Below are 18,156 nucleotides of genomic sequence, written 5' to 3' on the forward strand. Positions count from 1 at the left end.
AAAGGTAGATAGATACGCACGCAGATATAATACGAGCTGTCGTTTCTTTGCAAACCAATAATTTGTGGACTTTTTATCTCTGCAGAGCCTGGATATTTCTAATATGGTATATAATAGCGATTGGCCAAATTTCAGCAACGACGCCAGGAAGATGCTTGTGGTAATCATGGCACGTTCATTGACGCCTGTTGAGATTACAAGCGCCTATATTTTACCCATGAATTTGGAATCTTTCAAAGGTGTCAGTATCTATATAGAAATACATTATTTGTACAAACGTAAATTAAAAACAAGACTCGGTAAGCTGAGTAATTTGCCATCGATTTGGGAAAAGTCAGTTCCCCAATTTTGTATAATTTTTGTATAATTGACTCAAATATGACTGTCAATCTTCCAAACTATTCTATCCTTTGTAATAGGTGGTCATTGTTTGAAAATTTGCAATTAACAATGAAAATTCAGTCCACATATTGAATTTTGAACTTCAAATAATGAGAAACTATACCAATTCGAAAAATATTACAAAAGACTCTGGTACGCGTAGATTAATATAGCTTATTGGAATAAGACAATAGTGTAAAGCCCGCGATTAGAATTCTTCCAATTTTTGTCCTCAAAATAATAGATACACAGAATAATACTGTAAATATTCTACAAAATAATTTTACGCTGATTGCCGAATGCGAGATAACATACATTGATGTTAACGGCAAATGTTACATTCTTTTTCCAAACACATACTTATTTCGCGGCTTACGAAAGTTTTGTTTTATAAAGTTTTCCGTTTGTCGTAGTTGATGAAAGTTACTTACTCGGCGTACAACATGCTGCTACACAGTAAGTCATCGGAGTAGAACACACGCGAAGAATAAATTGTATTTGTTCCTTCGTCACACAATGAAAGAATAAGGATAGAGACAATAGAAAACGAATTATTGAAACAGCTCAGTAAATTATGTACCATGCAAACACAATAAATTTCAAACACTCCTGTGAGATCCAGATAGTGCTTCCAACGGAAGGACAATGATTATGCAAGGTTTTCTTTGATATAATACTTCTTCCTGGACTATATTTTCACGGCACACGATTATTTTCACCATGAGTTGCTACTTATCAGTTTGTTACAGAAACCTGGAAATCTACTGCGAGATACTGAACGAATCGGCAGCGTTTTTGCGATCGTAGGACTTTATAATAATCTGATAACTATGAAGGAGTTGCCAGTGTTCGACTGGATACCACACGATTTATTCTCCCACAATATCCACACGATTCTCTGCTGTATCAAACAGTCGGTATGTTATGTTCAAACAAATGATTAGGAAATGATTTTATTGTATTTTGCGATTCTTGTAACACTATTCAATAATATTTGAAATAGGTGGTTATTTTTAGATCTTAAAAAGAAATAGAAAATGCTACTACTGAAAAAATATAATAAAATGAACTGCACTGTATTTGACGTACCTGAGCGCCATTCTATTTCCATTAAAAAGAAATATTTTCATAGAAATAGTTCCGCAATTCCCGTTCTAATCATCTCTCTATCGAATATTCTGCTTCTTCGGTTGCTAAATACTTTCTGTTCTGCATTTGATTTGCTTTGACAAAGCAAAAACATGTTTTACTTTTATGACACGGACATCAATACTTCAATACATCAATAAATCATTTCTCGTTCTTCTATCTTTTCTGATCGCCATAAAAACGGGCAATTGACTCTTTCGTATAACTGAATGTTGACATTAGTTCTACAACCTTCTTACATCTTAATCTTTTTAATGAGCAAAAGTGTTACATATGTATATAACACTTTACACGTATTTCACTTCTTATCAAACACGTAATAATGAGTTAAATTTTTAATTATCACTCGCTCAAAAATTATTCATAACCAAATTGCAAGCTAAATTGGACAACTTAAAGCAAATAACCCTACCTCAGTATACTCTCCCTTTCGTGCACTGAAACTCCGGGTTTCCTATCCTGTAAGCACCCATGATTAAAAGTTGTCTTCCTTGTTCGACTCCTGAAACGTATAAGTTCGCGATAAAAAGTACGCTGGCGGGCAGTAATATAATTGCACGTTGGAAACAGTGGAAACGTCGTCATTAAAGATGTAATCACCTAAGGATGTACCTACACTACTCGCGCAGATGCCGAGCTTAAGGTAATCAATCAGTTAGAATGTAACTCGTCGGTAAAATGATACACGCTATGACGTTTAGTGCCACCACAGCATGTATATTTCAATCCAATAAAATAAACGGAAGCTAGAAATGCAGAATAGAAAGAAACAAACGGTTACTCTACAATAGTGATTATTAAATATGTAACTTCTTGCATCGTCGCAGCGCGGAAACGTCGATAATGACGATAATTACATGGGGGTGAATTCCAAGAGGGAACTATCCCATTTAAGGCATCGTAAACATTTCGTTTACCTACGGCTCTTAGTAGCATCTAATGCTTCGAACGATACACTTACTTCAAAGATCATCTTTATTTTCATATTCTCATGTTCGATACTACATTTGATATGAAATAACTTCTTCTTTTGATGAATCAAAATATACCGTAAAAGAATCCTGCTAGTCATATTACGAAGACTGATAGTATAAGACCTAACTGTCCGAAGGTACTTGATCGTTCGATCTTTCCTAATGCGAAGTGTTAAGTAAGACAAATCATACCGCAAATATTGAAAATGCACGTACTACGATGGACATTCAAACTTTTCATCGCCAGCGGATATTTTTTACCGCCTACGTTGAAGTCTCCGAGGAAACGCTTTCTCTATAATTTATATACGGTCTTCGTGACGTTGTACTTGTGGAGCTACTGCCTCATGCTAATCCTGGACATTTGCTTGAACGTGGAAACGCAGGACGACTTGCGTGACAATTTTAACATATCTGTCGCGATATTTATCACGAATTGCAAATTCGTCAGCTTAGTCTTAGGGCGAAAAACTATCGTAAATATGTTGGATCTACTCAAGAAGAAGCCCTTTATACCAGAGAACAATGGGGAAGGAGAAATTCACGCGAGATACGACAATCTAATCGAGTAAGTTCTTTCTGTTCGTTGTAATATACATAATTGTAAGGAAATTATTTAAAATACCTCTTTTTCCTTCTTTTTTCTTTTAGAAAAGTCGCGGTGGGTTATACGATCCAAGTCACATTTTGTGTGCTTTCTTTATTAGGAATGGCATTGATATGTGATTTTAAATTAAAAAAATTAATGTTCCCCGGTTGGTTTCCGTTCGACATCACCTCCTCGTGGATTGCGTTTTCTATGACGTTTCTCTATCAGTTCCTGGGTTTAGTGATCATATGTATCGGTGTCTGTATTTTCGACACGTTATTCGTCGGCCTATTGCTTCACATATGTTGTCAACTTGAGATGCTGGTTTACCGCTTGCACAATATCGAAGGACATGAAATTCAATCGTTAAAACACTGCGTTTGGCACCATAATAAAATATTCAGGTTCGTTTCCTGTATGCTTCTATTTAAACAAATTAACGATCTGACGAAGCTAACTGAAGGTTACGGGAGAAATCGAAATAAGCTGTATTTTTATTGATTTCTTATTTTACGACTAAAAAGCTAAGGGTATTAATACTATTTTGATATTCTAACGAGCATATCTTAGAAATGAAGAGGGGGGTTGAAAAATATACATATGTCGTGTCTCAAAAACCATTTTTGACAACGTGGGATTAATCGACAACACTGGATTTTAACACTGCTCGGCTATTACAAAGTGGCGAACGCGATTTGTTACTTTCCTTGCCAAAAACCTTCAGTTAAAAAAAAACAGTGAAGTAATGCCTATCTCAATTATTTCAGGTTCGCCGATATGGTAAACAATTTTTTTAACAAAATGATGTTCGTGCAATTTATGGCATGCGCAGTCGCGGTATGCTTTACTCTTTACCTACTAACAGACGTACAGGATACTGCGCAATTAATAGGATGGTCTATGTACATGTTTGCCGGGATATGTCAAACATTTTTCTTTTGTTGGTTCGGAAATGCAGCGAAAATAAAGGTAGATAGATACGCACGCAGATATAATACGAGCTGTCGTTTCTTTGCAAACCAATAATTTGTGGACTTTTTATCTCTGCAGAGCCTCGATGTTTCTAATATGGTATATAATAGCGATTGGCCAAATTTGAGCAAAGACGCTAGGAAGATGCTTGTGGTGATCATGGCACGTTCATTGACGCCTGTTGAGATTACAAGCGCCTATATTATACCCATGAACTTGGAATCTTTCAAAGGTGTCAGTATCTATATAGAAATACATTATTTGCACAAACGTAAATTAAGAACAATACTCGGTAAACTGAGTAATTCGCCATCGATTTGGGAAAAGTCAGTTCCTCCAATTTTGTATAATTTTTGTATAATTTACTCAAATATGACTGTCAATCTTCCAAACTATTCTATCCTTTGTAATAGGTGGTCATTGCTTGAAAATTAGCAATTAACAATGAAAATTCAGTCCACGTATTGAATTTCGACTTCAAATAATGAGAGACGATACCAATTCGAAAAATATTACAAAAGACTCTGGTACGCGTAGATTAATATAGCTTATTGGAATAAGACAATAGTGTCAAGCCCGCGATTAGACTTCTTCCAATTTTTGTCCTCAAAATAATAGATACACGGAATAATACTGTAAATATTCTACAAAATAATCTTACGTGGATTGCCGAATGCGAGATAACATTCATTGATGCTAACGACAAATGTTACATTCTTTTTCCAAACACATACTTATTTCGCGGCTTACGAAAGTTTTGTTTTATAAAGTGTCCCGTTTGTCGTAGTTGATGAAAGTTACTTACTCGGCGTACAACATGCTGCTACAGAGTAAGTCATCGGAGTAGAACACATGCGGAGAATAAGTTGTATTAGTTCCTTCGTCACACAATGAAAGAATTAGGATAGAGACAATAGAAAACGAGTTATTGAAACAGCGCAGTAAATTATGTACCATGCAAACACAATAAATTTCAAACACTCCTGTGAGATCCAGATAGTGCTTCCAACGGAAGGACAATGATTATGCAAGGTTTTCTTTGATATAATATTTCTTCCTCGTCTATATTTTCACGACTCACGATTATTTTCACCATGAGTTGCTACTTATTAGTTTGTTACAGAAACCTGGCAATCTAGTGCGAAATACTGAACGAACCGGCAGCGTTTATGCGATCGTAGGACTTTATAATAATCTGATAACTATGAAGGAGTTGCCAGTGTTCGACTGGATACCACACGATTTATTGTCCACAATCTCCACACGATTCTCTGGTGTATCAAACAGTCGGTATGTTATGTTCAAACAAATGATTAGGAAATGATTTTATTGTATTTTGCGATTCTTGTAACACTATTCAATAATATTTGAAATCGGTGGTTATTTTTAGATCTTAAAAAGAAATAGGAAATGATACTACTGAAAAAATATAATAAAATGAAATGCACTATATTTGATGTTCCTGAATATCTATTAGAATATATTTTCAGAAGGTAAACGCGATTCTATTTCCATTAAAAAGAAATATTTTCATAGAAATAGTTTCGCAATTACCGTTTTGATCATCTCTCTATCGAATATTCTGCTTCTTCGGTTGCTAAACACTTCCTGTTCTGCATTTGATTGGCTTCAACAAAGAAATCAAAGAACTATCTTCCTCTAAACTCACATGAAATTTAGTAAACATGATTTACTTTTACGACACACACATCAATACTTCAATACATCAATAAATCATTTCTCGTTCTTCTATTTTTTCTGATCGCCATAAAAATGGGCAATTCACTCTTTCTTATAATTGAATGTTGACATTAGTTCTACAACCTCCTTACTTCTTAATCTTTTTAATGAGCAAAAGTGTTACATATGTATATAACACTTTACACGTATTTCACTACTTATCAAACATGTAATAATGAGTTAAATTTTTAATTATCATTCGCTCAAAAATTGTTCATAACCAAATTGCAAGGTAAATTGGACAGTTTAAAACAGATAACCCTACCTCAGTCTATTCCCCCTTTCGTGCACTGAAACTCCCGGATTCCTATCCTGTAAGCACCCATGATTAAAAGTTTTCTTCCGTGCTCGACTCCTGAAACGTATAAGTTCGCGATAAAAAGTACGCTGGTGGGCAGTAATATAATTGCACGTTAGAAACTGTGGAAACGTCGTCATTAAAGATGTAATCGCCTAAGGATGTACCTACACTACTCGGGACGATGCCGAGTTCAAGGTAATCAATCAATTAGAATGTAACTTGTCAGTTAAATGACACACGCTATGACGTTTAGTGCCACCACAGCATGTATATTTCAATCCAATGAAATAAGCGGAAGCTGGAAATGGAAAATAGAGAGAAACGACCACTCTATAATAATGGTTTTTAAAAATGTAATTTCTTGCATCGTCGTAGCGCGGTAACATCGATAATGACGATAATTACACGAGGGTAAATTCCGAGAAGGAGCTATTCCATTTAAGGCAGCATAAGCATTTCGTTTCTTTAGGGTTGTTAGTAGCATCTGATGCTTCGAACGATACACTTACTTCAAAGATCATCTTTATTTTCATATTCTCATCTTCGATGTTACATTTGATTGGAAATACCTTTTTATTTTGATCAATTAAAATATACCGTAAAAAAATTCTGCTAGTGAAGACTGATAGTATAAGACCTAATTGTTCGAAGGCACTTGATCGTTCGATCTTTCCTAACGCGAAGTTTAAGTAAGACAAATCATACCGTAAATATTGAAAATGCACGTACTACGATGGACATTCAAACTTTTCATCGCCAGCGGATATTTTCTACCGCCCACGTTGAAGTCTCCGACGAAACGCTTTCTCTATAATTTATATACAGTCTTCGTGACGTTGTACATGTGGAGCTACTCCCTCACGCTAATCATGGAGATTTGCTACAACGTGGAAACGCAGGACGATTTGAGTGAGAATTTTGGCATAACTGTCACGGCACTTATCACCAGTTGCAAACTTATGAGCTTAGTCGTAGGGCGAAAAACTATCATAAATATGTTGGATCTACTCAAGAAGAAGCCCTTTGTACCAGAGAACAATGGGGAAGTACAAATTCACGCGAAATACGACAATCTAATCGAGTAAGTTCTTTATGTTCGCTGTGGTATGTATAGTTGTAAGAAAATTATTTAAAATATTATTTCTTTCCTTCTTTCTTTTTTTCTAGAAAAGTCGCGATGTTCTATACAATCCAAGTCACATTTTGTGTGCTTGCTTTAGTAGGAACGACATTGGTCAGTAACTTTAAATTGAAAAAATTAATGTTTCGCGCTTGGTTTCCTTTCGACTTCACCTCCTCGTGGCTTGCGTTTTCTATGACGTTCATCTATCAGTTCGTGGGTTTAATGATCATAGCCACTGGCGTCAGTATGTTCGACACGTTTTTCGCTGGCCTGTTGCTTCACATCTGTTGTCAATTCGAGATGTTGATGGATCGCCTGCACAATATCGGAGGAAATGAAATTCAATCGTTAAAAGACTGCGTTCGGCACCATAATACGATATTCAGGTTTGTTACCTGTGTGCTTTTATTCAATGAAAGTTTAACGAACTAACGAACGCTAACTGAAGGTTACGGAAGAAATCGAAATAAGTTGTATTTTTATTGATTTCTTATTTTACGACTAAAAAGCTAAGGGTATTAATACTATTTTGATATTCTAACAAGTATATCTTAGAAATGAAGAAGGGGGTTGAAAAATATACATATGTCGTGTCTCAAAAACCAATAGAAAGAAATTTTGATAACGCGGGATTAATCGACAACACTGGATTTTAACACTGCTCGGCTGTCACAAAGTGGAGAACGTGATTTGTTACTTTTCTTACCTGAAATCTTCAATTAAAGAAAACAGTGAAATAACACTTATCTCAATTATTTCAGATTCGCCGAAATAGTAAACAATTTTTTTAACAAAATCATGTTCGTGCAATTTATGGTAAGCACAGTCGCGATATGCTTTACTCTTTATCAACTAACAGAAACAAACGACAGTTTGCAAATAATTGGATGGACATCGTTCATGTTTTCCGCTTTAATTCAAACTTTCTACTTTTGTTGGTTCGGAGATGCAGCGAAAGTAAAGGTAGATACATACACACATAGATATAAAACGAGCTACCGTTTCTTCTTAAATCAATAATTTGTGGACTTTTTATCTCTGTAGAGCCTCGATATTTCTAATATGTTATATCATAGCGATTGGCCAAATTTGAGCAACAACGCCAGGAAGATGCTTCTGATAATCATGGCACGTTCATTGACACCCGTGGAGATTACAAGCGCCTATATTCTACCCATGAACTTGGAATCTTTCAAGAGAGTCAGTATCTATAAAGAAATACATTATTTGCACAAACGTATACTAAAAACAATACTCGATAATCTGAGTAATTCGCCATCGATTTGGGAAAAGCCGGTTCCCCCAATTTTGTATAATTTTTGTATAATTGACTCAAATATGACTGTCAATCTTCCAAACTATTCTATCCTTTGTAATAGATGGTCATTGTTTGAAAATTAGCAATTAACAATGAAAATTCAGTCCACATATTGAATTTCGACTTCAAATAATGAGAAACGATACTAATTCGAAAAATATTACAAAAGACTCTGGTACGCGTAGCTTATTGGAATAAGACAATAGTGTAAAGCCCGCGATTAGAATTCTTCCAATTTTTGTCCTCAAAATAATAGATACACGGAATAATACTGTAAATATTCTACAAAATAATCTTACGTTGATTGCCGAATGTGAGATAACATTCATTGATGTTAACGACAAGTGTTACATTTTTTTTCCAAAAAATATACTTATTTCGCGGCTTACTAAAATTGCTTACTAAAATTGTGTTTTGTAAAGTGTCCCGTTTGTCGTAGTTGATGAAAACCACTTACTCGGCGTATAACATGCTGGTACAGAATAAGTCGTCGCGGTAGACCGTATGGAGTGGATTCAGCATATCCTTTCGTTCCTTCGTCACACAATGGAAAAATTATGATAGAGGAAACAAAAAACGGTTTATTGAAACAGCGCAGTAAATTATGTACCATGCAAGCACAATAAATCTCAAATACTCAAGTGAGGTCCAGGTTATAACAGCGAGATTTTCGCGAATAATTTTCCGCATTATTTTACTAAGAATTTTCAATAATTTCAGAGCAAATCCGATTCAATGACTACTAATTGAAAGGACCAAAGACTTTATACCTGAATTTTTCTATCGAGTTACGATCAGATGGCGAAGGACTTTCCATTTGTTGTGTAATTTATTTCAACGAAACAATACAGGACAATAAGAAGCATCTTCTAAACAGAGAGTAATACATAACGTGAAACACTAGCGCACGATCTAGTTTAAACGCGTTCTTATATTATACACGTCAATAAAGCTTAGAAACAGTAGTGCAGAATTAATAGAAATACGTCGTTGCTGAAGCTATCTGCATTTCTTTCCCCGTTCATTTTTTTCTTCTCGAAATAAAAATAACCCTTCTTGGAACGACTGACTCTGCACGACGCAACGGTCTGTAAAATGACGATTTCAAGGTAGTTAAACCTAATTTTAATAAGAAATGTGAAACGCGGAAATAGGGGACGAAGCTACTTCAACGTTTTCAGAGGTATTATACTGTATGTCGTATCGTTGCATCATTAACAAACATAATGATATAGAACGTTTTACAATGGGGTAAGTGTTCCGCAAGAATATGAGTTCTATTAATACGATATATGAACTCGTCGATATTCGGAGATAGCCAGTGATATCGAAGACGTTTAGAATTATATTCCACACGACACTCCTTTCATTCGTATTCATGCAATTTGTGTTTCACTATATCATCGAGAAGTCATTTATTTTACTTTAATAAAATAAATGATTTATTTTTCTATTGTGACGAAATAATTGGTGTGAACGATCACTACGTTTCATCTAAATTTTTTTTTTCAATAAACAAATTAGAAACGATGTAAAATCCAAGTGGACACGCAAAGAAGAATTTTACGTCAGCTTTAGCCGATGAATTCCAATAAAAATGACTGTGCGCACGCTACAATTTTCACGTGTTCTACTTTCGATCGCCGGTTGTTTGCCACCAAGTTCGTGGACATCACCGTTCACAAAATCTTTGTACAAATTTTACACGTTGTTCGTGTGGCTTCTAATATTGTCTCTCGTGTCCGCTCAGATTTTAGATATAATAATAAATGTGGAAAATCAGGACCAATTCAGTGACAACTTTTACATCACTCTCGTGGTATTCGTCAGCGGCTGCAAATTGAGTATCATCTTAAAGCATCGTGAAAGTATCTTATCTTTGATCGAGAGCCTCGAACGCGAACCTTTCTCGCCGATGAACGACGAAGAAGAGAAAATTCAAATGAAATTTAACAAAACAAACGAGTAAGTACCTATACGTACTACTTTTCAGAATGGGTCAGGAACAATGAACATTTTTCAAATTTTCGCGGGCAAGGACAAAATTAATTTTTTAATGCATGAAAAGCAGAGATTTAAAAAAAAACATTTGTTTAATTTCTTTCTGTCTCTGCTTGTTGTCAGACAAGAGAAATGCTGTTGAAAAATGTGGTAATTTCGGTTAAGAAAAAATTAACATAGACAGGAAGGATTTGATGTGAAAGAAACAGTACGCCAGTGGGTCAAATTTTCCAAAGGATGAAAACGTTAGATAATTAAAATTAACATTTTTACAGACGAATTGCGATTTGTTACACAATTCTGGTGGAGGTGGCTGCGATATGGATATTCGTAAGAGCGTTCCTCACGGACTTCAAGAAGAGAAAACTAGTCTTTCGAGCTTGGCTACCGTACGATTATTCGGAGCTGTTGCCATACACGTTCAGTTACGCTTACGAAGTTGCCACTTCGTTGCTGTGCTCTTGTCAAAACGTTGCTAGTGACACGCTATTCGCTGGCTTGCTGATTCAAATTAACGGCCAGTTCGAAATACTCGAGGAACGTCTGAGAAACATCGAGGAGGACTCGAATTATTCGGCGAAGCAGTGCGTCAAACATTATCAACAAATTTACAAGTTCGTGTCGAATTTATCATCTATTATGTTGTGCAATAAGTTCGTTTGCCTTTACGTGCGAATTTATTACACATCGAACATTTTACCAGCTTAAAAGGACAGCAAACAGGTTTAATTAACAAACTTATTAACAAAGCATATGCTGAATTGCTACAGATTCTCTAAAACGGTGAACGAGAAATTCAAAATAATACTTTTCTTGCAATTTTGTACGATCGCATTTACGCTATGCTTTAATCTCTACCGAATGACCAACATAACGATGCTTTCTAAATTTCTGGAGGCGTCGCTTTTCCTAGTTCGCATTATAGCGCAGATACTGTATTATTGTTGGTTCAGTAACGAAGTGAAATTGAAGGTTCGTTATCGAAGTAGAAGAACAAGACAGACATAAATATACCAATTTTTGGTTAAATGTTTCGCGCAATATCTTTTCACTGCAGAGCCTTCAGGTGCCTGCCATGATATTTAAGAGCAATTGGGCATCGTGGGATACGAAAACAAAGAAGATTCTCTTAGTGATCATGACACGAGCGACACATCCTATAGAATTTACGAGTGGCTACCTGGTAACATTGAACATCGATTCTTTCGTAGCGGTTAGTATTTAAATGTATATTACGAAATATTCCATTTTCATCAGCGTGCATAATTATCTGTCGAATTATTTCTCTTAAAAGAGCACGTTTCAAACTGAACTTTCTTCTTTGTATATTTTTCGCTACACGTTTCCTTCGAATAACGCATAGCTCGAGAGAGAAGTAATCAAAGTGGGCAAATTGAAATGATACACCGTGATAAAAGCCTATGTATTACGTCTGACTTTATAACGCGACATTCTAAAATCAATGCAAAAATCGTTGCTTCTTTATTACAGCTGATGAAAACCTCATACTCAGTTTTTAACTTGTTGCAACAAACTAAATGACGATACGAAGTGAAAGAGCAGCGGATCTTGACATTATATCTTTGGATTTTTCTGGATGAGTACGTTCTGCAAGTGTACCGAGGCATGTAGAGTACATAGCAATAAACTTTATATCGTGAAATGTTACTCCATAAATACTTGCCTGATCATAGAGGAAAATACGTTAGACGTTGGTCCTTTCTCACCTATTGGAAAAGCATACGCGTACGATGCTCTACTTTTCAGTAAAAATTCTCTCAGTCAGTTTATGGAAACTATCTCCCGGTCGTTCCGTTTTATGAAACACTATCGGAGGTAAATATTTGCATCGCGTCAGCTCGCAACAGAGGATAATTTGAAGGGACGCGGACGATCCATTATTATTTCAACAGTAATTATACATACGATGATACCGTGTAACACGGTACTTTTACAATAACAATACGTATCAGCAAAGGGTAAGTTGCAATAGAAAATAAGTCTATCGAAGGAAGTAAGAGGGAATTGATACTTTACGATCGTCAGTCACGTTTCAAACTTCGAACAGGAGCTGCTCAAAAGTGGTGTTCTTTCTACATTTTCGATCATTTCTTTATACAATTACTATACCTATTAGTATAATAAAGTAAGAGTCAGTTAAATAAAAAAGTACGTGATAATAAAAAATTGTCACTTCAACGATACATATAATGCGGTGAACATTTTTGCTGCTCTCATTATGTGGCTGCTTTCCACCCCCTTCGTGAAAAATACCCCTCAAAAAATTTTTGTACAAGATTTATACAGTATTCCCATTCCTGTTCCTGAATAGTTTAGTTGCTGTTGTATAATTTATTCAAATATTAGATCTAATATACAATGTAGAAAAACATGGAAGATTTCGGCGATAATATTCCCGTGACGGTGATACTGTGTCTCCACAACCCCCAAAGTTTTCATTTTCATTTTACTGATATATCGTGAGAACTTCTTATTTTTTTTTAATAAACCTGAACGAATCGGCGGCGTTTTTGCGGTCGTGAGTCTATATAACGATCTATTAACTATGAAGGAAGTACCGGCGTTCAACTAGATGATGTGCGATTTATTCTCACACAATTCCTACACGATGTTCCTGGTATATGTTGATATGTTCCAGCAAATGATTAGGAAATGATTTTATTATATTTCGCGATTCTTGCGACACTATCCAATAATATTTGAAATGGATGGTTATTTTTAGAACTTAAATAAATAGAAAATGAAAACTACGGAGAAGACATAATAAAAAAAAATGCACTATATTTGAGTACTATATTTGACGTACCTGAACATCTCTTGGAGTATATTTTCAGAAGGCAAACACAATTTTATTTCCATTAAATAGAAATATTTTCATAGAAATAGTTTCGCAATTACTATTGTAATCATCTCTCTATCGAATGTTCTGTATGTTCGGTTGCTAAAGCTTTCCTGTTCTGCGTATGATTTCCTTCAACACAGCACATCAAAGGACCATCTTTCTCTAAACTCACATGATATTTAGTAAGCATGTTCTATTTTTACGACATACACATCAATACATCAACAAATCATTTCTAATTTTTCTATCTTTTCTGATCGCCATCTTTTTCATAAAACTGAATGTTAACATTAGTTCAACAACCTTCTTATTTTTTAATCTTCTTAATGAGCAAAAGTGTTACATATGTATACAGGGTGGTTGGTAACTGGTGGTACAAACGGAAAGGGGGTGATTCTACGCGAAAAAAGAAGTCGAAAATATAGAATAAAAATTTTTCGTTTGAGACTTTTTTTTCGAGAAAATCGACTTTGAATTTTCGCTTGGTACGCGTGCACTTTATCACGACCCGTTATAACGGATCTCACTGTAGATCGTTGTCTCGATGGAAAAATTTAAAAAACAAAAAAAAATTTTTTTTAAATTTTATTCTATATTTTCGACTTCTTTTTTCGCGTAGAATCAACCCCTTTCCGCTTGTACCAACAGTTACCAACCACCCTGTATAATACAATACGCGTATACACAATACACGTATTTAACTTATGAAGCATGTAACAATGAGTTAAATTTTCGATTATCAATCGTTCAAAAATTGTTCATAACCAAATTGCAAGCTAAATTGGACAGCTTAAAGCAAATAACCTACCTCAGTCTATTCTCCCTCTGGTGCACTGAAACTCACGGTTTCGTATCCTATAAGCACCCACGATTAAAAGTTGTCATCCCTGTTCAGCTCTTGAAACGTAACTAAACGCGTATAAGCTCGCCATAAAAAGTACACAAGCAGGCAGTAATATAATTGCACGTTAGAAACAGTGGAAACGTCTTCATTAAAGATGTAATCACCCAAGGATGTACCTACACTACTCGCGCAGATGCCGAGTTCAAGGTAATCAATCAATTAGAATGTAACTCGTCGGTTAAATGACACACGTTATGTCGTTTAGTGCCACCACAGCATCTATATTTCAATCAAATGAAATAAACAGAAGCCAGAAATACAATAGAAAGAAACAAACGGCCACTCTATAATAGTGATTATTAAAAATGTAACTTCTTGCATCGTCGCAGCGCGGTAACGTCGATAATGACGATAATTACATGGGGGTGAATTCCAAGAGGGAACTATCCCATTTAAGGCAGCGTAAACATTTCGTTTACCTACGGCTATTAGTCGCATCTAATGCTTCGAACGATACACTTACTTCAAAGATAATCTTTATTTTCATATTCTCATGTTCAATGTTACATTTGATTGGAAATAATTCTTAATAGAATAGAAGAATAATTCTTCTTCTGAACAATTAAAATAAACCGTAAAAAAATCCTGCTAGTGATTATTGCGAAAAGTGATACTATAGAACCTAACCGTGCGAAAGGTACTTGATCGTTCGATCTTTCCTAACACGAAGTGTAAGTAAGACAAATTACACAGCAAATATTGAAAATGCACGTACTACGATGGACATTGAAGCTTTTCATCGCCAGCGGATATTTTTTACCGCCCACGTTGAAGTCTCCGACAAAACGCTTTCTCTATAATTTATATACGGTCTTCGTGACGTTGTACTTGTGGAGCTACTGCCTCACGCTAATCCTGGACATTTGCTTCAACGCGAGAACGCGAGACGACTTGCGTGACAATTTTAGCATATCTGTCACGATACTTATCACGGGTTGCAAATTTGTCAGCTTAGTCTTAGGGCGAAAAACTATCATAAATATGTTGGATCTGCTCAAGAACAAGCCCTTTGTGCCAGAGAACAATGGGGAAGGAGAAATTCACGCGAGATACAACAATCTAATAGAGTAAGTTCCTTCTGTTCGTAGTAATATATATAATTGTAAGGAAATTATTATAATATTATTTTTTTCCTTTTTTTTTTAGAAAAGTCGCGGTGGGTTATACGATCCAAGTCATATTTTGTGTGTTTTCTTTATTAGGAACGACGTTGATGGGTGATTTTCAGTCGAAAAAATTAATGTTCCGCGCTTGGTTTCCTTTCGACATCACCTCCTCGTGGTTTGCGTTTTCTATGACGTTCCTCTATCAGTTCGTGGGTTTAGTGATCATATCCAATGGTGTCTGTATTTTCGACACGTTATTCGCCGGCCTATTGCTTCACATATGTTGTCAACTGGAGATGCTGGTTTATCGTTTGCACAATATCGAAGGAAATGAAATTCAATCGATAAAACACTGTGTTTGGCATCATAATAAAATATTCAGGTTTGTTTCCTGTGGGCTTCTATTTAAACAAATTAACGATCTGACGAATGTAATTAAAGATTACGGGAAAAACCGAATTAAGTTGTATCTTTATTGATTTTCTATTTTACGACTAAAAAGAAATATTTTAACTTAGAATAGTTAAGCAGAAGAGCTGTTAGGTGCAAAGACGTAATTGGTTATGTTCCGAGAAAACCAAAGGTATCAACCATATTTTGATACTATAACAAAATTGTAGAAATAAAGGAGGGGGTTGAAAAATATATATATATTGTGTCTCAAAAACGAATAAAAAGAAATTTTGATACCGCGGGATTAATCTACAACACTAGATTTTAACACGACTTAGCTATTACAAAGTGGCGAACGCGATTTGTTGCTTTCCTTGCCAAAAACCTTCAGTTAAAGAAAACAATGAAGTAATACTTATCTCAATTATTTCAGGTTCGCCGATATAGTAAACCAATTTTTTAACAAATTAATGTTCGTGCAATTTGTGGAAAGCGCAATCTCGATATGCTTTACCCTTTACCTACTAACAGACATAGAAGACACTGCGCAATTAATAGGATGGTCTTCGTTCATGTTTGCCGCCATATTTCAAACTTTTTACTTTTGTTGGTTCGGAGATGTAGCGAAAGTAAAGGTAGATAAATACGCACGCAGATATAATACGAGCTGTCGTTTCTTTGCAAATCAATGATTTATGGACTTTTTATCTCTGCAGAGCCTGGATATTTCTAATATGGTATATAACAGCGATTGGCCAAATTTGAGCAACGACGCCAGGAAAATGCTTGTGGTAATCATGGCACGTTCATTGACGCCTGTTGAGATTACAAGCGCCTATATTTTACCCATGAACTTGGAATCTTTCAAAGGTGTCAGTATCTATATAGAAATACATTATTTGCACAAACGTAAATTAAAAACAATACTCGGTACACTGAGTAATTCGCCATTGGGAAAAGTCAGTTCCCCCAATTTTGTACAATTTTTGTATAATTTTTGTACAATTGACTCAAATATGACTGTCAATCTTCCAAATTATTCTATCCTTTGTAATAGGTGGGCATTGTTTGAAAATTAGCAATTAACAATGAAAATTCAGTCCACATATTGAGTTTAGACTTCAAATAATGAGAAACGATACTAATTCGAAAAATATTACAAAAGACTCTGGTACGCTTAGATTAATATAGCTTATTGCAATAAGCCAATAGTGTAAAGACCGCGATTAGACTTCTTCCAATGTTTGTCCTCAAAATAATAGATACTCGGAATAATACTGTAAATATTCTACAAAATAATCTTACGTTGATTGCCGAATGTCAGATAACATTCATTCATGTTAACGACAAGTGTTATATTTTTTTTCCAAAAAATATACTTATTTCGCGGCTTACTAAAATTGCGTTTTATAAAGTGTCCCGTTTGTCGTAGTTGATGAAAGTTGCTTACTCGGCGTACAACATGCTGCTACAGAGTCAGTCATCAGAGTAGAACACATGCGGAGAATAAGTTGTATTAGTTCCTTCGTCACACAATGGAAGAATTAGGATAGAGACAATAGAAAACGAGTTATTGAAACAGCGCAGTAAATTATGTACCATGCAAACACAATAAATTTCAAACATTCCAGTGAGATCCAGATAGCGCTTCCAACGGAAGGACAATGATTATGCAAGGTTTTCTTTGATATAATATTTTTTCCTGGACTATATTTTCACGACACACGATTATTTTCACCATGAGTTGCTACTTATTAGTTTGTTACAGAAACCTGGCAATCTACTGCGAAATACTGAACGAATCGGCAGGGTTTTTGCGATCGTAGGACTTTATAATAATCTGATAACTATGAAGGAGTTGCCAGTGTTCGACTGGATACCACACGATTTATTCTCCCACAATATCCACACGATTTTCTGCTGTATCAAACAGTCGGTATGTTATGTTCAAACAAATGATTAGGAAATGATTTTATTGTATTTTGCGATTCTTGTAACACTATTCAATAATATTTGAAATAGGTGGTTATTTTTAGATCTTAAAAAGAAATAGAAAATGCTACTACTGAAAAAATATAATAAAATGAACTGCACTGTATTTGACGTACCTGAACGCAATTCTATTTCCATTAAAAAGAAATATTTTCATCGAAATAGTTTCGCAATTACCGTTGTAATCATCTCTCTATCGAATATTCTGCTTCTCGGTTGCTAAACACTTCCTGTTCTGCATTTGATTGGCTTCAACAAAGCAAATCAAAGAACCATCTTTCTCCAAACTCACATGAAACATGTTTTACTTTTACGACACATACATCAATATTTCAATACATCAATAAATC

General features: G+C 35.2%; 4 protein-coding genes across 4 annotated transcripts; all 4 read left to right on the plus strand.

Annotated features, from left to right (window-relative positions):
• The first annotated feature begins 67 nt into the window (after positions 1–67).
• LOC117231731 lies at positions 68–854 on the plus strand. The gene is made up of 2 exons (XM_033490434.1): positions 68–241; positions 795–854. Exons 1-2 carry the CDS (start codon positions 104–106, stop codon positions 852–854), a joined length of 198 nt encoding a protein of 65 aa, XP_033346325.1. The 5' UTR covers positions 68–103.
• Positions 855–3,874: 3,020 nt separating this feature from the next.
• Positions 3,875–5,086, plus strand: LOC117231627 (odorant receptor 67c-like). Its single transcript, XM_033490231.1, has 3 exons — positions 3,875–4,062; positions 4,144–4,299; positions 4,853–5,086. The coding sequence occupies exons 1-3, from the start codon at positions 3,895–3,897 to the stop codon at positions 4,910–4,912; spliced, it is 384 nt and encodes a 127-aa protein (XP_033346122.1). The 5' UTR covers positions 3,875–3,894; the 3' UTR covers positions 4,913–5,086.
• Positions 5,087–6,975: 1,889 nt separating this feature from the next.
• LOC117231732 (odorant receptor 13a-like) lies at positions 6,976–9,046 on the plus strand. Its single transcript, XM_033490435.1, has 5 exons — positions 6,976–7,187; positions 7,274–7,615; positions 7,991–8,201; positions 8,274–8,429; positions 8,987–9,046. The coding sequence occupies exons 1-5, from the start codon at positions 6,976–6,978 to the stop codon at positions 9,044–9,046; spliced, it is 981 nt and encodes a 326-aa protein (XP_033346326.1).
• A 747-nt stretch (positions 9,047–9,793) lies between these two features.
• Positions 9,794–17,400, plus strand: LOC117231733 (odorant receptor 67c-like). The gene is made up of 10 exons (XM_033490436.1): positions 9,794–9,798; positions 10,824–11,162; positions 11,319–11,520; positions 11,606–11,761; positions 12,040–12,074; positions 15,266–15,382; positions 15,462–15,803; positions 16,224–16,449; positions 16,531–16,686; positions 17,247–17,400. The coding sequence occupies exons 1-10, from the start codon at positions 9,794–9,796 to the stop codon at positions 17,304–17,306; spliced, it is 1,638 nt and encodes a 545-aa protein (XP_033346327.1). The 3' UTR covers positions 17,307–17,400.
• The last annotated feature ends 756 nt before the right edge of the window (positions 17,401–18,156 follow it).

The sequence above is a fragment of the Bombus vosnesenskii genome, unplaced genomic scaffold (genome assembly GCF_011952255.1).
Source record: "Bombus vosnesenskii isolate JDL3184/JDL3185 unplaced genomic scaffold, Bvos_JDL3184-5_v1.1 scf7180000013273, whole genome shotgun sequence".
Classification (NCBI taxonomy): Eukaryota; Metazoa; Arthropoda; class Insecta; order Hymenoptera; family Apidae; genus Bombus; species Bombus vosnesenskii.

Excerpts from the sequence above, each read along its gene's own strand:
- LOC117231731 (XM_033490434.1), top strand. The coding sequence starts at position 104 with ATGGTATATAATAGCGATTGGCCAAATTTCAGCAACGACGCCAGGAAG. Across the intron at positions 242-794 it reads ATTTGGAATCTTTCAAAGGT|TTGATGAAAGTTACTTACTC; the intron begins GTCAGTATCTAT and ends CGTTTGTCGTAG.
- LOC117231627 (XM_033490231.1), top strand. The coding sequence starts at position 3,895 with ATGATGTTCGTGCAATTTATGGCATGCGCAGTCGCGGTATGCTTTACT. Across the intron at positions 4,063-4,143 it reads GAAATGCAGCGAAAATAAAG|AGCCTCGATGTTTCTAATAT; the intron begins GTAGATAGATAC and ends TTATCTCTGCAG. Across the intron at positions 4,300-4,852 it reads ACTTGGAATCTTTCAAAGGT|TTGATGAAAGTTACTTACTC; the intron begins GTCAGTATCTAT and ends CGTTTGTCGTAG.
- LOC117231732 (XM_033490435.1), top strand. The coding sequence starts at position 6,976 with ATGGAGATTTGCTACAACGTGGAAACGCAGGACGATTTGAGTGAGAAT. Across the intron at positions 7,188-7,273 it reads AAATACGACAATCTAATCGA|AAAAGTCGCGATGTTCTATA; the intron begins GTAAGTTCTTTA and ends CTTTTTTTCTAG. Across the intron at positions 8,202-8,273 it reads CGAAAGTAAAGGTAGATACA|AGCCTCGATATTTCTAATAT; the intron begins TACACACATAGA and ends TTATCTCTGTAG.
- LOC117231733 (XM_033490436.1), top strand. Across the intron at positions 11,163-11,318 it reads CATTATCAACAAATTTACAA|ATTCTCTAAAACGGTGAACG; the intron begins GTTCGTGTCGAA and ends GAATTGCTACAG. Across the intron at positions 11,762-12,039 it reads ACATCGATTCTTTCGTAGCG|CTGATGAAAACCTCATACTC; the intron begins GTTAGTATTTAA and ends TCTTTATTACAG.